The 22,046-nt window shown below is 35.4% G+C and overlaps 2 protein-coding genes across 2 annotated transcripts in view; one reads left to right on the forward strand and one right to left on the reverse strand.

Annotated features, from left to right (window-relative positions):
- Positions 1-22,046, reverse strand: part of LOC125820580 (thionin-like protein 2) — a 67,674-nt gene that overhangs the window by 43,864 nt on the left and 1,764 nt on the right. The window lies entirely within an intron of this gene.
- Positions 3,066-21,297, forward strand: LOC125820547 (N-terminal acetyltransferase A complex auxiliary subunit NAA15-like). Its single transcript, XM_049499947.1, has 26 exons — positions 3,066-3,271; positions 4,256-4,334; positions 5,896-5,978; positions 6,124-6,273; positions 7,348-7,463; positions 8,452-8,557; positions 9,318-9,389; positions 9,463-9,578; positions 10,937-11,069; positions 12,980-13,057; positions 13,136-13,189; positions 13,297-13,367; positions 14,876-14,930; positions 15,017-15,112; positions 16,662-16,790; positions 16,909-16,991; positions 17,077-17,307; positions 17,539-17,671; positions 17,750-17,857; positions 18,495-18,626; positions 19,313-19,369; positions 19,488-19,585; positions 19,790-19,848; positions 19,949-20,060; positions 20,176-20,276; positions 20,592-21,297. The coding sequence occupies exons 1-26, from the start codon at positions 3,221-3,223 to the stop codon at positions 20,780-20,782; spliced, it is 2,694 nt and encodes an 897-aa protein (XP_049355904.1). The 5' UTR covers positions 3,066-3,220; the 3' UTR covers positions 20,783-21,297.

A 22,046-nucleotide genomic window follows, 5' to 3' on the forward strand; every position in this document is an offset into this window, starting at 1 on the left:
TCAAATGGTAATATAATAAAATTACCTTTAATTTATATTTTTTTAAGAAATATGTCAAATCAATAGTAAACAACTATTGTCGGACCAAAATTTTAGAGGATCAAAGACGATGAATGATTGGTACAATATGTAACATTAATTTTTTATTATTGTGATGAAAACTATGCAGAATAGAGTGAGAAGAATTAATTATTTAGCCATGTGGCAAGCTATTGTGCTAGTTGGAATAGTTAAAAGTTTACCGCTTCGTTTCAAATTAATTAAATTATTGAGGGGTTTCATATTCTTTAAGAAAAGAAAATTCAGACATAAATTTGACATAACTTTCCATTTTTATCCTTATTAATTATTGACAAATTTATGATTAAAATAACTAAACATTAATTAATAACTAATTTCAATACTAACAAATGAAGGGTGAAATTGGAAAAATATTCTAAAAGTAATCTTGAAAATTGGACAATTAAGTTAATTTAAAAAATGAAAAATGACTCAATAATTCAATTAATTTGAAATTGAGGGAGTATAATTTAAGAGTGTCATTTACTCCCTCTGTCCCTAATTACTTGTCCACTTTTTCTTTTATAGTTGTCCCTAATTACTTATCCATTTTGACAAATCAAGAAAGGATAATTTTTTTTACCTATTATATCCTCAATTAAATGAATAATTACTTTAAAAAATGCAGAACTTTTCATCCTCTTCATAATTAATAGGGGTAAAATGGTAAACTCACTATATCATTAATTAATTTCTTAATAGGTGTGTCGATTCAAAAGTGGACAAGTAATTAGGAACGGAGGGAGTATTAGATTGTCATTTATTGCAACTCATTTTAACCAAACTTCTAGCATCGGACAATTCTTAAACTTTTCCTAAAAAGTACTAAAGGAAATTATTTTGTTGTGATCATTGGTTTGTTCACATAATAATCCTAATTTATTCTAGTATTAATATTCTTATTGTTGAAATTATCTCATGCAGGGGGGGGGGGGGTTATATAGTGTATTTCACTAAATTTAGTGATGCATCATGCGAAAAATAATTTTCAATCTTTTTTTCCATAGTGTCATGGTAGGTATTCAACTAAAGCTATTGCTACAATCAGGGGCGGAGCCACGTAGGCTCCAGGGTATCCAATTGGACATCCTTCATCGAAAAATTATACTATATATACACGTAAAATTTTGACTTTATATTGGTATATATAGAATTTGGACCCCCTGAAATAACAAAGTGATGCGCAGTGGAGTTGGCAATAGCCTGTGCAATCCTACTTTTTGTCCCGGTTCGATTCTCCGCAGGGTTGTATTTTTTTTGTAATTATTTTGATTTCTTGAATTCAATTAAGTAAATAAACATGCATAATTTTAACATAAAAGTTCAATAGCTTGGTGGTTAATAGTATCATGAAGGTCTCCAAGACCCAAGTTCGAATTCCTCCTTTACTAACTATTTTTTTTCAATTAAAATTAAACTATTTCCTTAAATTTTAATACATTTTCCTTGTAGGATAAGATTTCCTTGAATTTAATACTTTTTCTTGTGGATTTTTTTCAATTAAAATTTAATTATTTCCTTAAATTTTAATACCTTTTCCTTATGGAATAAGATTTCCTTAAATTTTAAAACTTTTCCCTTACGGGATAATGTTTTCTTTCTCTATAAAAAGGAAACTCATTTACCCAAATTATATCACAATATTATTAAGAATAGAATCTCAACAATTCTCTCTCTGTTTTTTCTTCTCGTTCTCTTATTTTATAACAAAAATAACCAACTTAATATTTTAGTTTCAATACACATGAGAAATTATTATAATAGAGTACCAAAAAAGTTTGACTTCTCTAAGTCAACCAAATAAAGAAACAACGGTAGATCAATTAGAGATGTTGTCACATTCTTCTCAAAAACAAAGCATTGATTTAAATACTCTAAAAATCGAATGGATGATGAGTTTTTAGACGGTTGTATAGTGCCTTATGTAGAAAAGAAAGTATTTCGTACTATTTCTAATGAGTCTATTATAAAAACGTTCCAGGATATGAAACCTCGTCGAGTATAATTGTAATAATATATTTAAATTATGTTTTCAATAGTAGTTTATTTTCTTCATGTTAGTTTTGAATTATACACTTGTAATTCTATTAAAAATATTCCTATATTTAACTTAATTATTTGTTTTGATAATTTAAATCGTCGTTTTTTTTAAAATACTATTAAAAGTTTGGACACTCTTCATTAAATTCCTGGCTACAACACCGTCGAAGAAGAAGCATCACATACAAAAAAAAAGAAAAGGAACTAGCTAAAATGTTAAACGTATTATATTTTTTTAATTATATATTTTATGGGTAATAATATATCTATCCCAAATCATAGAAATTTTGTAATTTTGTTGACTCGATATAATTGATTTAAAGATACATTTTTTGGTTTATATATATATATATATATATATATATATATATATCGGAGTTGAAATTGGATATGCAAACTTGGTAGATTGAAGATAGTTGTTTTGATTTTTGTTTTAAAAAAACTTCACGAGAACACACTTCTTCATAACTTTCATTATGTATTTGTCAATTTGTCTTTGAAAACATTTTTTTTTGGGTTGATGTTCTATCATAAATAACATATTTACCTTATACAAGGCAAGAGTAAGATTTGCATACATTTATCTTTTCCAGATCTTACTTGTTGAACCACATTGAATATGTTGTTATTGTTGAAAGAGCAATTTAAGAGGAAGAAGAAGAAGTACAATATACCCGAAAAATTCACAAGTGAAATTAAGGATAAAATATATATAGACCTTATCTCTACACAAGAATAGAGACATTTGCCTATAAATATAAAATATTATTTTATTTCAAAATTAATTATTTAAAATTATAATCACACTACTAATCGATCGACCGCTTTTACAAAAAAATAAATAAATTAAAAATCGATCGGAGGAAGAAAGAATAAAGATTTATGTAAATTTCTGAAGAATTAAGAGAAATTACCGAAAGACCCACGCCGAGGTTCCCACAGCTTCAACTTGCCTAAATTCCTTACTCTGAGTAGGGTTGCAGCAGATAAAAGCCACCATTCCTATGGTATTTCTTCTCTATCGCAGCCCTTAAATACAAAGCCCTCACTTTTTTCACTTCCAATCTATCGATCTTTCACTCGATTCGCTCTATATCTCAACAATCTCCGCTCTGCAACAATGGGGGCTTCACTTCCTCCAAAAGAGGCCAACCTCTTCAAACTCATAGTTGTAAGTCTTCAATTCTATTTCCTATCTTCTACTTCAATCGATGCTTTCTTCACCGTGAATTGTTTTCACTTGAATTTTATTGGTCGCATCTAATATTTTTTTTTCCGTTTATGTTGATTTAGCCCTAGAATTCATGACGATTACTTTCACTGAATTGGATGTCTGATTGAATGTTACTGTAATCCTTACTTAGCTTTGTGAATTTGAACTAAAGATTGTGACTTTTTCAAGATCCCGTGGCGGTGGAGACATAATTTATTTGTTCTGTCAGGATGGAACATCATACATGTGTATTACATTATTCATGTCAAGTGTCTGTTTTTAATGAGTGGCCGACTGAATAATGTTGTTATCATCAAGAACTGATTTTTTTTTGATTTGTTTATTAATGCAAGTGCTTTTTTACTCGTCTGCCCATTTACACAAGTGTCAGTCTTTTTATTAGTTTTGAGTTAATTGGATAGCATTCCCTTTCTGGATCTTTGTTAAGGACGACTCTTTATCCTATCTGATCATGTGAAGTGGAGAAGATCATGATTACAGACCGGCAGTAACACTTCCACAGAATATGTTTTGAATAGTTTTATTTCATAGCATTTGTGGTAATTGATAATTGTTCCCTTCAGTCTTCAATGTAGCATCCTGAATCATTCAAGTAATGGTTGTGAAGCGGCAGGAGTCCTTGCTGGATTTAACTACCAAGTCACATAAACAAGATTTTCCTTTCCTAGCATGTAGTTCATGGGGCCAAAATATGTTATTTTCTTTTAGTAGATTGACATATTGTTATCTGACTTGTATTGACATTGTTTAGATGACTGCATAAGACAATTAAGTTAATTTTATTTGCGAGTGTATGTCCTCATTCTGACTATCCATGACTTGATATGAAGATATGGTCTGACTTTATCTTTAATCCATTTCTGGCATTGTTAGTTGTTGAAGACATGGTTAATTTAATACCCTATTCCTCAATTCCTGCAGAAATCTTACGAGACTAAGCAGTATAAGAAAGGAATAAAAGCTGCTGATACGATTCTCAAGAAATTTCCTAATCATGGAGGTAAGTCCAATTTTATTGCAGCATATCAAAAATGGAATTTAAAAATAAAGCATTAGTTCCTTTTGACGGTACCACTAGACAGGAACATCAGTTTGTTCATTTTAAAATTCTTTGATACATCTATATGCATGAATTCAACTCTATAGCCATTTCTACCATGTTAGATTCAAATAGTTAACTAGCTTCACTCATTCAAGCATCTAACTTATTCTCTCAGTGGTATATGCCAGAAGGAAGTAGGACATAAGTTTCCATCTGAGCAACAAGCATTTGCTACCAAAGTTAACTGGAGGCATATTTCTAGTCGGTGCTGTGTACTCTCCTTTTTGTTGCTCCCAATATTATGAGGGTTGGAGAAACAAACACATGCGCCAAATATTTAGGTGTTTTTAGACCTTGTCTGGTTTTATTAAGTAGCAGTGATCGATGAAGTTGTCCTTCGGGGACATCCAATAAAATTGCACTGTAGATGCTGACACCAACTACAGTGGTTTCACTGTGCTCCTGCTTACACCTTAAATAAGTCTGAGGATGTCTAAGTTAAAATAGTATCCATGAATTCAAGGGTAGAGCTATCTTGGAGAAAGGGGGTTCAATTCACTAAAGTATCCATGAAAAATTATTTTTGGGGTTACATATAAGCTGCTTCGACATAAGGAAAAATTCCAGTAGAAGTGGTAAAGGAGGTAAGAATTTCTCACATGTTCAAATCCCTCACCACAACGATCGCCACTGCCCCTGTTATTGGAGCTGCCTTGGACAGGTGCACCACCAATACCGCCTGCGACGATGTTGAAAATCTTGGCATGTGGCTGTTGTCTGGGGATCAACATCGAACTCGAGGGCTTCACCTTCGACTAAGTTGGGTAAGCCTTTAGATTTGATACCAGATTGGTGACAACCATCATTAGGAGCAATGAAACTGAAACTTTCGGCACTGAACCACCTCACTGTACCCTTGATCCTAATTCCCTGTTCACTCTCCAATGCCATTGTTGTCTCCCATAGAACCTAAAGACCATGTCAAAACCATAATTTATTTTTCCTCTCCTGATATTAACTGGTTTTGTCTCATTTGAGACACACTTGAGAGCTGAATCTCAGGGTAGGACTAGGGTAGGTGCTTCCCCTAACTTAGGCCGTGCTTCAGTGTAGGAAAGGTATTAAGGTATGTCCCCATTGAAATAAGTTGTATCGTTAATAGAGGAATACTAAAAAAATAAATACATGGAAAAGAGATATGTTAATTGTTAAGGACAATCAGTATGTATGAAGTTGTTTTTTTATTGCATTTACATATATGTTCCTACTTTTGCTTCATTGCATTTTTTAGAACTAAAGCCCACATGTTAATTGCGCTTTGCTGTTAAAAGTCCCGATTGACACATGAGCATTTTTTCACGCTTTTCGCCTTGATAACACTGACATTATCATCAACGTGGCTTTTGACGATGCAGTAACTGATGTACGGGCTATCAATAAGATACCCACATTCTTTGTTGATTGCCATTTTTTTCTGCGGATGCTGATGCTATTGTTTACTTCGTTTTGTGGTTACCAGAAACATTGTCAATGAAAGGATTAACATTGAATTGTATGGACCGGAAGTCAGAAGCATATGAACTTGTCCGGCTTGGATTGAAGGTGTAGTTTTCCTCTTTTTTTTTTTTTCATTTTTGGAATTAAAAGCACGTAGTGCTTTAGATTGGATTCCCTTATTTTGATAAGGGCTTTAGGTTGGATTCTTATTTGTGATGTATTGGAATTAATTGTCTTCCTCTCTTTGCAGAATGACCTTAAGAGCCATGTTTGTTGGCATGTTTATGGTCTCCTATACCGGTCTGATAGAGAGTACCGAGAAGCAATTAAATGCTATCGAAATGCCCTCAGGATTGATCCTGACAATATTGAGATATTACGAGACCTATCCCTTCTACAGGTGGGACTCTTCTGGTCTTCTTTGTACCAAATATTTCAGTTTTTGTTCGTCTTTCTTTCTTTCTGACCATTTGTGCACTTCAGCTAGTCTCCTCTTCTAATCTTCTCCCTATTTGGTAGTATTAGTTAGTAATTCAGGTAGTATCTTATCCTCCTATCTTTACTAGTACCTGTCACTTTTTTTGCTGTGTACTTCTTGTTATTTTGCTGTCGTTATTTTCTTTTCATTCTTGCTTTGATTACTCTTCTTTCGATCCACGGGTTCTACCGGAAACAATCTCTCTATTCCATAAAGGTAGGGGTAAGGTCTGCGTAGACTGTAGAGCCTCCCCAGACCCCTTTTGTGAGATTAATCTGGGTATGATGTTGTTGTGTGCACTTCAATTATCTTTCTTTCCCCCCTTTGGCTCGGCTCATCAAACCTAAAGCCTCATTGAAGTGTTTTCTAGTGTTCAATGTTATGTGCTTATGTTCTTCCCAGTTGTGTTCCTTGAGGAGTTCTTTACTCCACAAATAGTATAGTAAGCAGATTGGATAGGAAGTTATTGTATTTAGAAGAGGGCGGACAAGAAGTTCATCATATATAGTTATGATTTTTGCCATTATTTTTCCGTTGATACTTAGTTTCATTTTAAAGTGTCTTGTGAAAAAAATGTTTTTGGAAGTGCAGACCGTTTGTATTTTATTCTTTCTTTCATTAATGCGAGTGTTATTTTTGAAGTCTTATACAGTGTTGATTTCCATGCCTTCTCTTGTTGATCCAAGTGCAGTTTGACTTTTGACATGTACTTATGCTCATATAATTATGTCCATAGAATTTCAACAATTCATTGTGTGCTCTTTGATGTGGCATATCTGTAGTCATCTTCTTCAGTTGGGTTCTTAAGACAGTGTTATTACACGGAGCTGCTGATTTCACAGAAACATGTAGATGTGCACGTCTGGCCCATACCAATTGCATATTCTGTTTTAATATGTGCTTCAATGAATTGCTCTGACTACCTTTTCGCATTCATTGTGAAGTTCATCTATCCTGCTCCGTCCAATTTATGCATTGATTTGTGTTTTCTTACAGGCACAAATGCGCGACTTGGAAGGTTTTGTTGAAACAAGACAGCAATTGCTCACTCTAAAACCAAATCATCGTATGAACTGGATTGGCTTTGCCGTTGCTCATCATTTAAACTCAAAGTATGCGTCGCTTCTAGTATGGTAGAGATATCTACTTTGTTTTGCTGACCTCTTTGAGGACTGCTGCATTATATGTTTTTTCTGATGTTAAAACATCCATGTGGGGGAATAATATCAGCACCTAAATTCACCTGATTGAAATTTTACAGCTGACTTTCTCTACTAATCGGTATCAACTACCAAGGAGGTAGCAAAAGACTGCAAAAATGCGGACTTGTCTCAACACATGATGGAGTCCAAGTCCAATACTATCTCCATTTACATTTTCAATGCTTCTCCTTCACCAAATATAAAATTTGAAAACATTTGACTTTACAAAACTGACATTCCCTTTTCTTATCTAAAAACAGGAAATTGGCAGTTGGTCGACTTTCTTAGTTCCTTTGCTCTTTTAATTTCATTTCTCTTGTTAGATTCCACCAATAGCACCTCTTTTGAGTTTATGTGTGGACAGGATTTAGGTTGCTTGAGTGGGTGAGTTGATATCAAGTCTTATTCAGTATTTAGCTAATTTGTTTCAGTAGAAAAAAGAAAATTACTCTTAGATAACTGAAGCATGAAGGTGCCGGAGATGTTTTATCACTATGTTGTACTGTTTGAGTCTTTCTTATCACTATTGACATGGATTTCTATGTTGTTGAAAAACAATAAGATAAATCAGAAGTGCCAAGAAATCAAAAATCAGCATAACGCTTGAAGTTTGATATAACCAGTGGTGTGAATGTGTTGCATCTTCAGAACTTATACTTTGTAGTGTTAAGAAAAAGTTCAGCATTTTCATTATTGTTACTTCAGTGGGTTTCCTTTGCCTGAAGTTTCTAAGTTGTTTAGGTATTATCATTCATGGGGGTAATGGGTACTCTTGTTGCTGCTGCTAAGTGCTTATCATCGTTTATTTCACAAATATTTGTGCCCTTGAGATTCGTTATCATTCAGTTCTATTATCTAATCCGTGGATGTTGAGGTAGTTCCCTTTGTTGTTTGTTAGTGGATCAAAAGCTGTTGATATCCTTGAGGCATATGAAGGGACTCTTGATGATGATTACCCTCCAGAGAATGAACGTTGTGAACATGGGGAGATGCTCCTGTACAAGGTAACTGTCACTGCTAGGAAGAGGGTATTACTTTTGTTTAAGATTTTATCTTTATCTGAGGGACTGTGTTTGGTAGCAGCCAAGACACTTGTGCAAATACCAATCTGCTTTAGCTTGGTACTGTTAAGGTTTTGCACTTTCAGGCTTGAAAATTCCCAAAGTTCACTTATTTGCACTTCCCCTTTTTCAGAAATTAAATTTAGTATGAGAGTGGTTTTTCAAGCTGGAAAAGTATACATTGCAGTTGAAATTGTCATAAAAAAAGAGAGTATACATTGCAGTTGATTTAGCTCCATATTCAGAAAGTTGTCTATCAGTGAAGTGTAGTCCACAGTTGCACACGTAAAAAGTGACTGGTCCAATCTGTTGTAGTGTTTCTGATCAATACTATTCGAGATAACCTGAAATTGCTGCTTAGGATAGCTACAGCATTGTGTTATAGTCAAGCCTAATACTTAAGTTGCTTTATATCTGGATAGGAAATTTAGGATGCTCATGAGTTGTCAGAAAACATTTTGCTTCTGTAGTCGCTGGTCATCCTTAGCTAACAATTTAACATAGATCAAGTTTTTTTTTTTGGGGGAGGGGGGGGGGGGGAGGTTCTCGTACTAACTTGGTGGTGTTTCTTTTGATGAAATGTACTATTTGATGGTGTTCACTTGGCATTGTTGATTGTGGAGATTTTAGATATGAATTGCCTCTTTAGGATGCTGCTGCTTAATTCTGCAACTTCGGTGTCATGTGCTTTTGACTATTTCAGATCTCTTTATTAGAGGAATGTGGATTTCCTGAGAGGGCTCTTGAAGAATTACACAAGAAGGAGTCGAAGATGGTACACATAATTTAGTGCCATGAAATTGTTTTCAAATTAGGAATGGGTATTGACTAATATTATGCCACCTCAGGTTGACAAATTGGACTATAAGGAGCAAGAAGCTTTACTTATTTTGAAGCTTGGCCGCTTTGAGGAAGGTGAAAAGTTGTTCAGAATGCTTCTCACCATGAATCCTGATAATTACAGGTACATAATTATCTAATTTGTTTGTTTGAACTTTGCTGTAACTTATGGTAGATGCCTTCATGTAATAAAATCAGTGTCATCAGGTGAGACTATACCTAAATCATTTCTATTTGTGTAAATCTTTCTTTTCAAAATCAGGTGTTCGTCACAAGATTAGTATCACATGTTGTTCTCCTGAGGCATTTCCCCCCAATATTTATGCCAAGTACAAAATGGAATTCTAAATTCAGGTTTCTGTTGTTTGGTACACTGTTTTGGAACATCAGAAAGAAACTGATTAGTGATAAATATGTAGCTTTTGTCTTTAGCTGCGTCCTTTCAAAATGTTTGTCTTCGTGTTTATTTAGTCCCTTCTGTTTTGGCCATTTTCTTTTTGAAAAAGAAATACACACACATGCAACTTCAAGTCTCCCAACTTCTTAATTAGTTGTTTTTTTTCCGTAATATCTGTTTTTCTGTGTTTGCGAAGTGGACCAAATTAAGCAAAATAACCTAAAAAAGTATTATTCACCTCATGATTCAGGGTCCTGGTTAAGTGTTCTTCCTGTTTTTTATTAGGTAAATAATTTTATCAAGAAAATGGGAAAATTCTTGTATGCCAAAAGCTATGTTGCCACGGACTCTTCAAAAATGTCAAGGAGTGCGTGTCGGATTCGCCAAAAGTAGTGTGCTTTTGGAGAATCCGACATGGGTGCGGCATAGAAAGTGGAGAGTCCGCGCTACTTAGCCAAAAAGTAGAGAACCTAGTACAACAAATGATTTTCCACAAAAGGCAAACTTCTATACAAGTTCCCTCATGGGTGCACCAAAAAGAAACAAGGGATAAGAGGCGACCTCAATTGTACGAGTCTTTCTCTATCCCTCAAAAAACTCTCCAATTTCTGTCTCCATACTACTCATATGAGTGCTTGGGGGCATCATTTTAAAGGTTTTGGCAACGAATAGGAACTTTCGTAAGGTGGGATATAGGTATTTTCTGTTATCTAAGGTCTAAAATGAATCATCATAGCTCGTATGCGTTAGGTACAAGGTAAGCAAGAGAAAGGGGAAGCTAGTTTGAAATTTCTTTTGTGCCTGTTTGGTTTATATTACTCAGTTGAGTCAATGAAAGGAATCAATATTAGGTTGGATTGGCTTATGAAATCGTTCTTTTAATTTTACATGGATTCTCTTCATCTCCCACTTTCCGCACACCTAATTCGGGTATTATGTGCTGGTTTCTAATAATTGGAGGCATGCATTTTTGCTTATTATGTTGCTAGACTCTATTTTACTTGAACAACATGACATTTAGCTTGCCTTTACTCTTAAGTTGAAGAAGTAACTATTTCCCGTGATTTTTTGTGTATAACTTTCAGATACTATGATGGTTTACAAAGATGTTTGGGATTGTATTCTGAAAAGGGGCAATATACCGCTGATGAAATTGATAGACTAGAAAATTTGTACAGAGTACTTGCCCATCAGTATAGTAGATCATCTGCTGTAAAGGTAATTGACTTTATCCTTCTCAAAAAAATGATCTCCCGTTGATGGCTTGTGCTAGCCTCTATGTCACGTTTTTCTTTGTTTTCTCAACATGATTGAGAAAACAAAGAGAAACGTGCTAAGCATTATACATTTAATGTTTACCAGCAACGTTCTGTTGATATTCTAATGTTGCAACAACAGGCTTAGCATTTTGTTATATGTCCTAAACATTACGTTTTTCTGAATAGTATAGTTTATGTCACACGCAATCGAAGAACTTAAGACGAGGGGGCATTCCTGGTGAAGAGTTTCCAACTTGGTCTTCTTTGGAGATTTTAGTTCTACTTCTGTTACATGGCTCCTCACTTTCAAATGTTATATTCCTTGAAGTCAGGGTGTTTATATATTTTAAAAAAGAAAAAGACCTAAGGCTTGTGCTCTATCTCTATATTTTACCATGGAAATGGAGGACTCCAGTTCTCTTGTACGGTATGAAGACCACAGAAGGTGCTTTAGTTTCATGACAATAAATGTCAACCTCTTCTATGGCAATACTTCCTCATCTCGGGTTCAAGTACCCCTGGTACGAAGTCGCTGTTGTTAGTGAGCTCTTTACCCCCCAATGTGGGACTTCCTAACGCAAATTTGGATTTAGTCGGGTTCCTATGTGGGTACCGGACACCGGGTGGGAAAACAAAAAAAAATATACTTCCTCATCTATATTTGTTCATTTATATTCAGGAAGTTGTGACTTAAGCATCTACTTTGAAGAAACTGCTGTGTATACTTAGTGATGTCAAGTAATCAAAGATCATGTTCTTCCCCTTCAAATTCTCTCTTTTCCTTTCTTCCCAAAGCACCTAAATAAGTGCTAGTGGTATGCGTCATTCCCTCGACTGTCTCAGGCATTGCCCATTGTTCTCCAACCAAAGTCAGGACTGTCCACCTTAACTGACTGGCCATCTTGTAGTAAACTAGTAAAATGGTTCAGGTCTTCACCGGAACAATGGCACAGCTAATAAATTTTCCTTTCCTCAAATTCTCAGCCATTAATGTTTCTTCCTAAGCTGCCAACCACGTAAAGAAGCAAACCTCTTCCTGTGTCCCTTTCGGCATCCACACTGATAGGTATTGAAATCCAGAATCCTCCCTCTTCAATAGCCTGTTGTAGAAGGACGTGATTGAAGAAATCCAAAATCCAGGATCCTCCCTCTTCAATAGCCTGCTGTAGAAGGACATCACTGAGAACAACCCGTGTCCCCTCTCTTTCCACTTGCATAAATCCTGTTTCAGTTAGGTGATGTTCTTTCTGTAAGTACCACCTCCATCAGTCTCTGTAGTTCCCTTACCTCCCGTCCGTCTGGTAAACTTCTCCTGGATTCAAGTCCCATACTTGTCCCTCCATCAGTCTTTGTTACCCATAGAATGTATCAGGCTGTTTTGTCTTGTAATTTTATGACTTGCATGTGCACATTTGTTGTTATTCTACCCCTTTGTTTGATAAAAGTGACATTTTATTATCAATCTAGACCTTTCATAATCTTTGTGTGACTGAGAGCCATAAATGAGGTTCTTGTGTAGTAGCCCCCGGATTTGATCCAGTGCTGAGTAGTGGTAAGTGCGCAGTACGATGTGTGGGTAGGGGCACATCACAGGTTCAAACCTTTCTGCAGACAAAAATGAGGTATTTAAGCGGAAAAGGGTGTAGTGGGCTCATTGTGCAACTGGCCTTGGAGATTACTCAGATGTTCAAAGAAATGAAGTTCTTGTGGTTTAGTAGCCAAAAACATTCTTCTTTGTTTGGTTATGGAGAAGTCTTTATCCCATTTTTTTGATGTAGGAAAGGGATGTTCTTTCAGTATGCATAATAGACTTCTTTGTTTGTTTCTTTGTCTTATTCTTCTGTTTCCTTTTTCCATGTTCTTTTGCAGAGAATTCCACTTGATTTTCTCCAAGATGACAAGTTTCGAGAAGCTGCAGATAATTATATTCGACCTCTTCTGACAAAAGTATTTATTCTTGGCACTCCGTTAGGTTTCCTTGGTCTTAGAGCTGAGCTGATACTTTATTTACTGATGCATATGTAGGGGGTTCCTTCTTTGTTTTCTGATCTTTATCCACTGTATGATCATCCTGGCAAGGTTAGTGCAGATGCTCCTTGATGTGCTTTGACTTAAAGAGTATTGCATAATTATTGTAGCCTGTTTATTTTTTTTGATTGATTTCTGGTTCTCTTAATCTCTTACAGGCCGATATTCTAGGGGAATTTGTTTTGAAGCTTGAACAATCACTTAAGAGTACTGGTGGATACCCTGGGAGGTATACATTCGCCTAATTTTTTGGTCTATGTTGCACTATGGCATGTTTCTTGATTCTAATGAAGGATTAACTAAATTGCTGTACTAACCTTATTTAACCACTTCTACCTGAACTGAGTTAATTTTTACTTGTTATTCTTGGTAACGTTTCATGTCAGTAAGAAGCTTCTCTATTTGTACTATCTCATCCTTTCTGAACCACCTCGAGGGCTTGACACTTCACAGTCTCTGATGAGTATTTTGAGTCAAGAATTAGACCTGTTTTGAAGAAGTTCCTGGGATTAGCAACTAAGTGTTGTGCAAATTTGGAAGGTAGTTTGGTGTTTCTGAAGAAATTTCTATCTATGAACCGAACAAAAAGATACTTAAATACAATTTTGAGATCACAGTGTTTCTTAATAATTTTACCAGTTTCTATTTCTTTTCTGGAAACTATTTTTTGAGAAGGAATTTTTTATTTTTTGAGAAGGTTTCCAGAAACTATTTTAGCAGAACTTATTTTCCTTTGCTTTGGTAACCTTTATAAATGCATGTTATATTGAGAGTGTGAAAGAGCAGACAGGATGTTAATAGTTAGTGACATATGGTCATGTGGTGTAGGGTTTCACTGTTTTTGAAAGATCACATTATATAGTTGTGCGTCTGAGCGCTCCCTTCTTTTAAAAATTTAGTGACATCTATATTTTATAAATAAAAATTAGAAGTGAACTACATCAGTCATTGAAATCTACATAGTTATCACTTCAGAATACTATTATCTTTGATGCTCAAACAATTGTGTAATTTGATTTGTTGATAGTCCAGGAACTAGTGCAGTGTGTAGGTTGTCTACTATGTTAAACTGTCTTATTCCTCTTTTCTCAAGTTTTATTTTAGGGGTGGTGTACATCTGTTAGTCAATACAGCTTCACGGAGGACCTTTGAGGACCAAGCGGTTCCCCTTTTGGTGTTTAATTATATGATTTTCTTCTTCATTCTTATTTTCAATCTACATGAAGGGCAGCCTGGTGCACTAAAATGGCGCTATGCGCAAGGTCCGGGGGAGGGTCAGACCGCATGAAATCTTTCATTTTGCATGAATAGAATTTCTTTTGCATAAATACTTTTAGCATCAAATACTTTGTGGGGATACATTGCCTTCTTTTGTCAAATTTAATAAATCCTCCTGCTGATGCCGTGTTGGTATAGTAATTGCTATTCAGGATTCTCGAATGCACTGTTGACTGCTATTATCTATCGACAACTGTATATAAAAACAGTGTAACCATCTAACTTGGAGTGATGGTGATTGACTTATCTCAAAGCCATAATAATTAGCCAGGGTGCAGTTGAGAATTCAATTAAAACTAAGTAACCAACTCAATTGGGACAGAATTTGCCTTGGTTAATGCGTAAATGTACTATGTGCTTGCTGTATTCAATGCCTATTGTAATACTTTATGGTCTCTGGGATTTGCTATTTTTATGGGGTTATATACTTACAGATGTAACCTTATGCTTTAAGTGCAGAGTGGAGAAGGAACCCCCTTCAACACTTATGTGGACTTTATTTTATTTGGCTCAGGTTTGCTCACTTGTCTCCGTATTAGTCAAACCTTTTCTGTGTTTACTTTTCAATCTCCAAATTGATGAAAAACTATGTTCCTGCAGCACTATGATAGACGTGAACAGTATGACATTGCTCTTACTAAAATTGACGAGGCAATTGAGCACACTCCAACTGTAATAGATTTATACTCTGTCAAGGTATATTGGCTTATTATCATTTTCTCTGGTCACCTTTTTGCATCCTTTTGACTTGAATGTTTGGTAAGAAGTTGCTTTTGGTCAAGATTCTAAAATAAAAGTGGGCTATCCAGTTTCTTTCCATTCTCTTACAATAGAATTAAGTGCCCCTTTTAATTTTTCACCCAAGGGTGTGGCTTGATGTCCTTTCCAGACCCCAGTCCCCCACTTGTGGGATTACACTGGGTATGTTGTTGTTGCCTAAGCATCAGTCGGCCGAGTTGCCCCCATAATTCTGTTGGTGGGAGATAGAATGTATCTGGTAGAATAGTTGAGGTGAAGACAAACTGTCTTGGACACTATTGTTATAAAAAGAGAAGAATTTTTTTTTTCATATAGGCGCTAATCGGGATTGATTCTTTGTAGTTGTTACACTAGCATGACCAGTTTACCACCAGTGTTTGGTGGGTCTTTTTTTTGTTTCGTTAGAGATGTTATGTTAGTTTAAGTAAGTGGGTGAGATTTAGAAAACCTCTGGTTTTAGAAGCACCTAAATGCAAATTGTTTTTATACACAAATGGGTCATGAGTGAGTGGAATAGGAACAAACGATTTATACAGTGACCTCAGCTAGTTTGGAATCGTGGTATAGTTGACTGATTGATATGCTGAAGATCAGTAACCCTTACACCCTATCCAATAACATAAAACCTGTTATTAAATGTAGGAAAGCGGAAGGATCATGAATAATAGTTATCCATTTCTTAATTCTTATGTAGCTGATAGAGCTTCAAATTGACTTCTGAGGAACTAATTTTGACTCTTAGGATGATTGCCAGATTTCTGAATTTCTGTTTATTTCTTGCTGTTTATGATGTTATCTGCTTGAAGTTGGATCTGTATGATGAAGGAGAAGTAAAATTTGTTGTTTTATGTCTTTACACCAAAAATGAAATAGCTAAATACAATTCATTTTGTCAAAGCTCTAGCTTTGCTACAAAGTAACTTCTCTCCTTTATAAAAGATAGATCGTCTCTTTCCTGTTTCAACCCAAGTATGGACTTTGGTTGTATTTCCAAATTTTCCTTTTAAGGTTAGTTTTGGCACCAAACTCTTTGAAAATCTGCTATGATTTTGAACTCATTTTCATCTCCCCTTCTTTCGTTTGCTCAAAGTTGGGCCTTTTGTTTACTATCAATTAAATTAAAGCTATTATAAACACATGATAAATTGTGTGTCTTGGTTTGTCCCCGCCTTTTTAGTGATTAGCATTTTGTTGCGTATTTTTTGATTCTCCATTACTTTTTGTAATCAAAATTATTTATTAAAAGAAAACCAAAAATTAACCTTGCAAGGTACATATTGACAAAAAGCCTATCTAATACTGTGACAATTTCTTTTGACATAATAACCAGAGACAAATTTGCAACTTTCTTCTTTCCACTCAAATTCTATAATCATGTTCTTGGATTTTGTTACCTGGAGTAACTTAAGATTTGTTTAAATAGATCATTGCTTTGGCCTCTTGTATTTACATTTGAATAACCTTTCTTGTTATCTGTTCAAAACAGAGCCGCATACTAAAGCATGCTGGTGACTTGGCAGCAGCTGCTGCACTTGCTGATGAAGCTAGGTGTATGGATCTTGCAGATCGATATGTTAATAGCGAATGTGTTAAGCGCATGCTTCAGGCAGATCAGGTGCTTTCTTATGTGTTATCTCTTTCACTTGACTGTATTCTCTTGTTGTTGTCAATTCTTATGAATTACCTTGGTTCCTAATTTGTCTTCCAACTACTTTGTGGACATATGACTGAAGGTCACATTGGCTGAAAAGACTGCTGTACTATTCACCAAAGACGGGGAGCAACACAATAACCTTTATGATATGCAGTGCATGTGGTAAGTCTCTTACTGGAGCCCGATCATGGTCAGAAGTTCTGTGTGTGAGTGTCTTACTGGCGTTGTTTAATTTTTTATATGAAAGGTATGAACTAGCATCAGGGGAAAGTTATCTTCGCCAAGGTGAGCTGGGAAGGTCCTTAAAGAAGTTTCTGGCAGTGGAGAAGCATTACGCGGATATCACGGAGGACCAGTTTGATTTTCACTCCTACTGCCTAAGAAAAATGACTTTGCGGGCCTACGTGGAAATGTTGAAGTTTCAAGATCGGCTTCATTCACATGCGTATTTTCGCAAAGCAGCTAGTGGTGCTATCAGGTACTGAATATTGACTCGCTCAATCTTCAAATTTTTGGTTGCTCTCAACTATGTGGTTCTACTTTGCATTATAAGTGAACTTTCTGTTGAAGTGGAACAATAGAAGACTGGAACTCTTCTGCTTATAGTATCCTAGCTTTCCGGTTTGATTACATGCAACTTTCAAGCTTACTGAGAATTGCTTTGCTGAAACTTTTTATGTTTTTATTCTTTGTTTTGCCTCTACATTAGATGCTATCTGAAGCTGTACGATTCTCCTTTGAAGTCAGCATCTGAAGAGGATGATGCAATGTCCAAGTTGCCTCCTTCTCAGAAAAAGAAATTAAAGCAAAAACTGAGGAAGGCAGAAGCACGAGCTAAGAAAGTACTCAAATTTGCTTCTTCTTGTTCTTTGAAAATTTCATTTTAGTGTAGGTGCCTTAATCTTTTGAATTGTGTTTAGGATGCAGAAGTCAAAATTGAGGAATCCAATGCAACTAGTGCTACTAAATCTGGAAAGCGCCATGTGAAGCCTGTAGATCCTGATCCACATGGTGAAAAATTGATTCAGGTATTTCCTTTTCTGCCATCTGTAACATCTTTTAAGTATAAAGTATCCATCCATTCATTGCACAATTTTTTTTGATAATGCACTCTTTGCACAATTTCTAGTATGAATTTAGAGTAGTCAGGAGTAACTGTTAGATTTTTTATTTTATTTTGATGAAGACTATTCCATTATCTTCTAATGGAGTTAATGATGATGGGTAGGCTGTTGCACTTTGGATTTAAATTTGTAAAGTATCCATGCAAAGATGTTTTGAAGATAAAAGTAGCTCAGTACAGAAGATTAAGATGAATTGTATTTTGTAATGTCATTTTTGGTGTAAAGAAAAAAAAATGTAGATGAAGTAGCATCAATCATAGAATCCCTGTGAGCTGAACAGGTGATATTTTGCTTTTTGTAATCTGTTAATATGGATTCCAGCACTTCATTTGTGCTGATGTTTTAATATACTGTTACCTTTTCAATTTTTTTTTTGAGTGATCAAACATCTGTTACTTTGGATATCGTGTCAAACACTTGGAATGCTTGATGAAAATCCAAACATCTCCAGTAAAATGGGAAGAACAGTGTTTTAATAATTTCTACCAGTTGGTATTTTCTGATTTTGATAAGAGTACTATCTTGTCACTAAACCTTTCAGACTGAAGATCCTCTGGCAGAAGCTTCAAAGTACCTCAAGCTTCTCCTTAAGCACTCACCAGATTTCTTGGAGACACATTTGCTGTCCTTTGACGTAAACATGAGGAAGCAGAAGATCTTGCTTGCCTTGCAGGTAATATCCTTTATAATTCAGTTGATTTCAGTTATATTTATATTGGTATATCTTTGTGGCATAGTAGTGGCCATGCATATAGTTAGTTGCTTGAGATTACCATGCTTCCTTGTCTTTCCCCCTTTGTTTTGTTCCTCATTGCTAGTTGTATCTAGATTCAGGAATTCTAATCTTCATTTTCTGCTGTGGTACTCATATGAAAAAAAGAAGAGAGAATGTCACCTAAAAATAGTTGGGCTCATGTTTTACTTAGATCCTCAAAAGCACTGCCATCGAAGATGTTAAAAAGGATGAGGTTGACTTCTAATCGCATGGAGGATAGTTTTCTCAAAAGACTTAAATAGAACATTATGAAAGCATGGAAGCAAATTGATTTTATAGGAGATACCAAGGACTAAGGGTAGTCAGTTGGTACTTTTGTTCCAGGTCTGGTGTTTGATATGGGCTTTTTTTAGTTTGGATAGGGATCTTATGCCAGTGCCAGGATAATTATGATGTTTAATAGTATTTCCTTATTTCACGAATTTTTGTGTTAGAATCAAACGGTGGGCCTCTAGATGTAACAGAATGGTTATTGAGGCTTCGTTTGGTTGACCTGCATCTATTTTGAGATTGAGATGTAGTCATAGTAGTAGTGGTTTTAGGAATATTGACAAACAATCACTTTGATCTTTGTCTTTTTCCAGGCAATAAAGCATTTAATGCGGTTGGATGCAGATGATCCAAAATCACATCTGTGCTTGGTATGCTTTTATGGCATCAATACTTCCAGTGATATTATTGTTTTATAAACACGTCATGCTCTATTTCTCGAAGTATTCATATTTGCTTCTCTCTCATATGGACTATGATCTCTTGCAGATGAAGTTCTTCCATAAAGTTGACTCCTTGCCTACTCCAGTAACTGATACTGAAAAGCTCATCTGGGGTGTCTTGGAAGCAGAGCGACCTGCCTTTAGGTCATCTTCAATGCACTTCTCTTTTCTCTATATATCTCATGTTTAAATGCTATCAGTGTTGATACTCTACCAGTCATAGTACTTCCATTGATTTGGGAATTCACAAAAACTCCAACTAGTTGGGATTGTGGATCTTATTATTGTATGATGTTATTGATTGTAATTATACTAAGGTTTCTGTATGTTTCTAATTGACCTTTCCAGCCAGTTGCATGGTAAATCTCTCATTGAGGCAAACAACACTTTTCTTGAGAAACATAAAGGTCAGTGTCTAACAGTAACATACTTTTATTAGTTTATTTTGCATCGTTACTCCTCTCATTCTTGAAGAAAACATGATTTCTCATTGTGTGGTGTTTGCAGAATCATTGATGCATAGGGCTGCTGTGGCTGAGTTGCTACATGTTCTGGAACCAAACAAGAAGGCTGAGGCTATCAAATTAATTGAAGACTCTGTTAATGATCTTGTTTCTATGTAAGACCCTGTTTTCATCACATTAATTTGTATTCTCATTACATAGCTGATAATATTTCGTTCTATTTGCAAAATAGTAATAAATCACCTCTGTTTTTACTTTTCTCCAAATTAGGGACGGAGGACAAGGAACTGTCAGGTCATGGAAATTGAACGACTGCATTACTGTTCACAAACTCCTTGAGACAACTCTGGTTGACCATGATGCTGCATCCAGTAAGTTCTTTACCATTGCACACATCCCTCTGTCTTTTCATATTGTACATCTTAAGTCTTCCCTTGGCCTGAAGTTGAGTTGAAGTCAACTGCATGCATATGTTTGACTCTGGTTCTGGTATATTGCTATTGTAGCCTGCTCGTTTTTTTTCATGCATCCATTCCTTTTCTGTTGATTTGGGTGGCTGGTGGATATATTATTTTGTCTATATTATGTATGAGATGATCCTTTTCTGTCAAATACATCAGTGACAACCTACTTACATGATATTTGGTGATTCTATGGGTAGTGATGTTTTTGAGACATTGTTGTAGGATGGAAAGTTCGTTGTGCTGAGTACTTTGTGTACTCGACTTACTTTGGAGGTATTCAAAGTTCAGCTAACAATCAGATACAGAAATCTCCTGCAAATGGAGCTGTAGGCCTAAATGCTGGTGAAAATTCTTCTCTTTCATCAAATGGGAGATTGGAGAAACTAAATGCGCTTAAGGATCTACAAATTTAATTGTACACTTCGAGCTGAAGTGTAATCTCTCTGGAAGAGTGCTGGAGAAGCTAAGTGGAACTATATCGAGCATCTAGAGTATACACTTGACAACATTAGGATGGTTCTAAAGGAAATTTTCAGCTCTACGAGGGTTCTTATTGCTTCTGGACTGGTTCTCCACCCCTGATTTGATCTGATTATCATTGACATGAAGATAGTAGTACATGCTTGTCTTGCCAAGGGTCAGGTCAAATACCAGGAAAGAGTTTGTGGCTTGGTGCGAAGCATTTTCAACAACTTTCAGATTTGAAGTTTGAGCTCTTGGAAGTCTTTTTAAGTAGTCGGATCCTTCATTCCGTCAGCATAGAAAAAGGATGACTTAAAGTGCATGTTGTATTTTTTTCATTTAGTTCTCCATTTTTCTTAATGTACAAATGCTGTTTTATGTGAAAGAAATTTTGCCATAGTATTCAGAGAAAATGATAAACTCATACGGCTGCAGTGATGCATTTCTTATGATAAAGGATGATATTAGACTGAAAATTAGAACGTTGGTCGAGGTGGATATGTGATCTCTTCTTTAAGAAAGCTTAACTGACAAATAATCATTAGGAGATTGTGTGTGATTGTTTGTTTATCTTGAGAACTTTTTTACCGTCTGAAATTCTGAATAGAAGGGCAAGATAAGCTGTAGCATATCTGAGGTAGGAGGTCGACTGCTAGACACCTTGAAATAAATTCTTGTCTTGTTAGTTTTGTGCATCTTATTTCCTTTTGTAAATGAAAAAGAAGAAGATGTTATTTAAATACTTTTAAACTGGAGATAGAGATATTGCTATATAAGTTTAGTTTCGATAGATTAGCTTTTGGTCAAAATAGTTGGTTGTCTATTTGATAACAACAATATTTTCGGTATAATCTTAAAAGTGAAGTCTGTGGGGTTCAATACACTTTGGTTATTCATTTGAATATGTTCTCAGAAAAACCAAAACCCTGTGACATGCAAATTCATACGATAGACCACTGATATAAACAAATTTCTCAATATCTCTACAACATTTTGGTAAAATATTAAAGACCATATCATAATGACAAATATTTTTGAAAACTGTGGCATGCAATTATGAGAATAAAAGTGGAGGCAAAATCAATAACATTGAAAGGACAGTGACACGTGTAACATCTTTCTTGGCTGCAGAATGCTCTTGCAGAGGTGAGTACTCTGCAGAATCCGTTTTTAGCAAGCTGCTCAGTAGCTGCTTGTTGCGTGTGTGTGAGAGAG

The sequence above is a fragment of the Solanum verrucosum genome, unplaced genomic scaffold (assembly GCF_900185275.1).
Source record: "Solanum verrucosum unplaced genomic scaffold, falcon-dt-bn FXZP01000117.1, whole genome shotgun sequence".
Taxonomy (NCBI): Eukaryota; Viridiplantae; Streptophyta; class Magnoliopsida; order Solanales; family Solanaceae; genus Solanum; species Solanum verrucosum.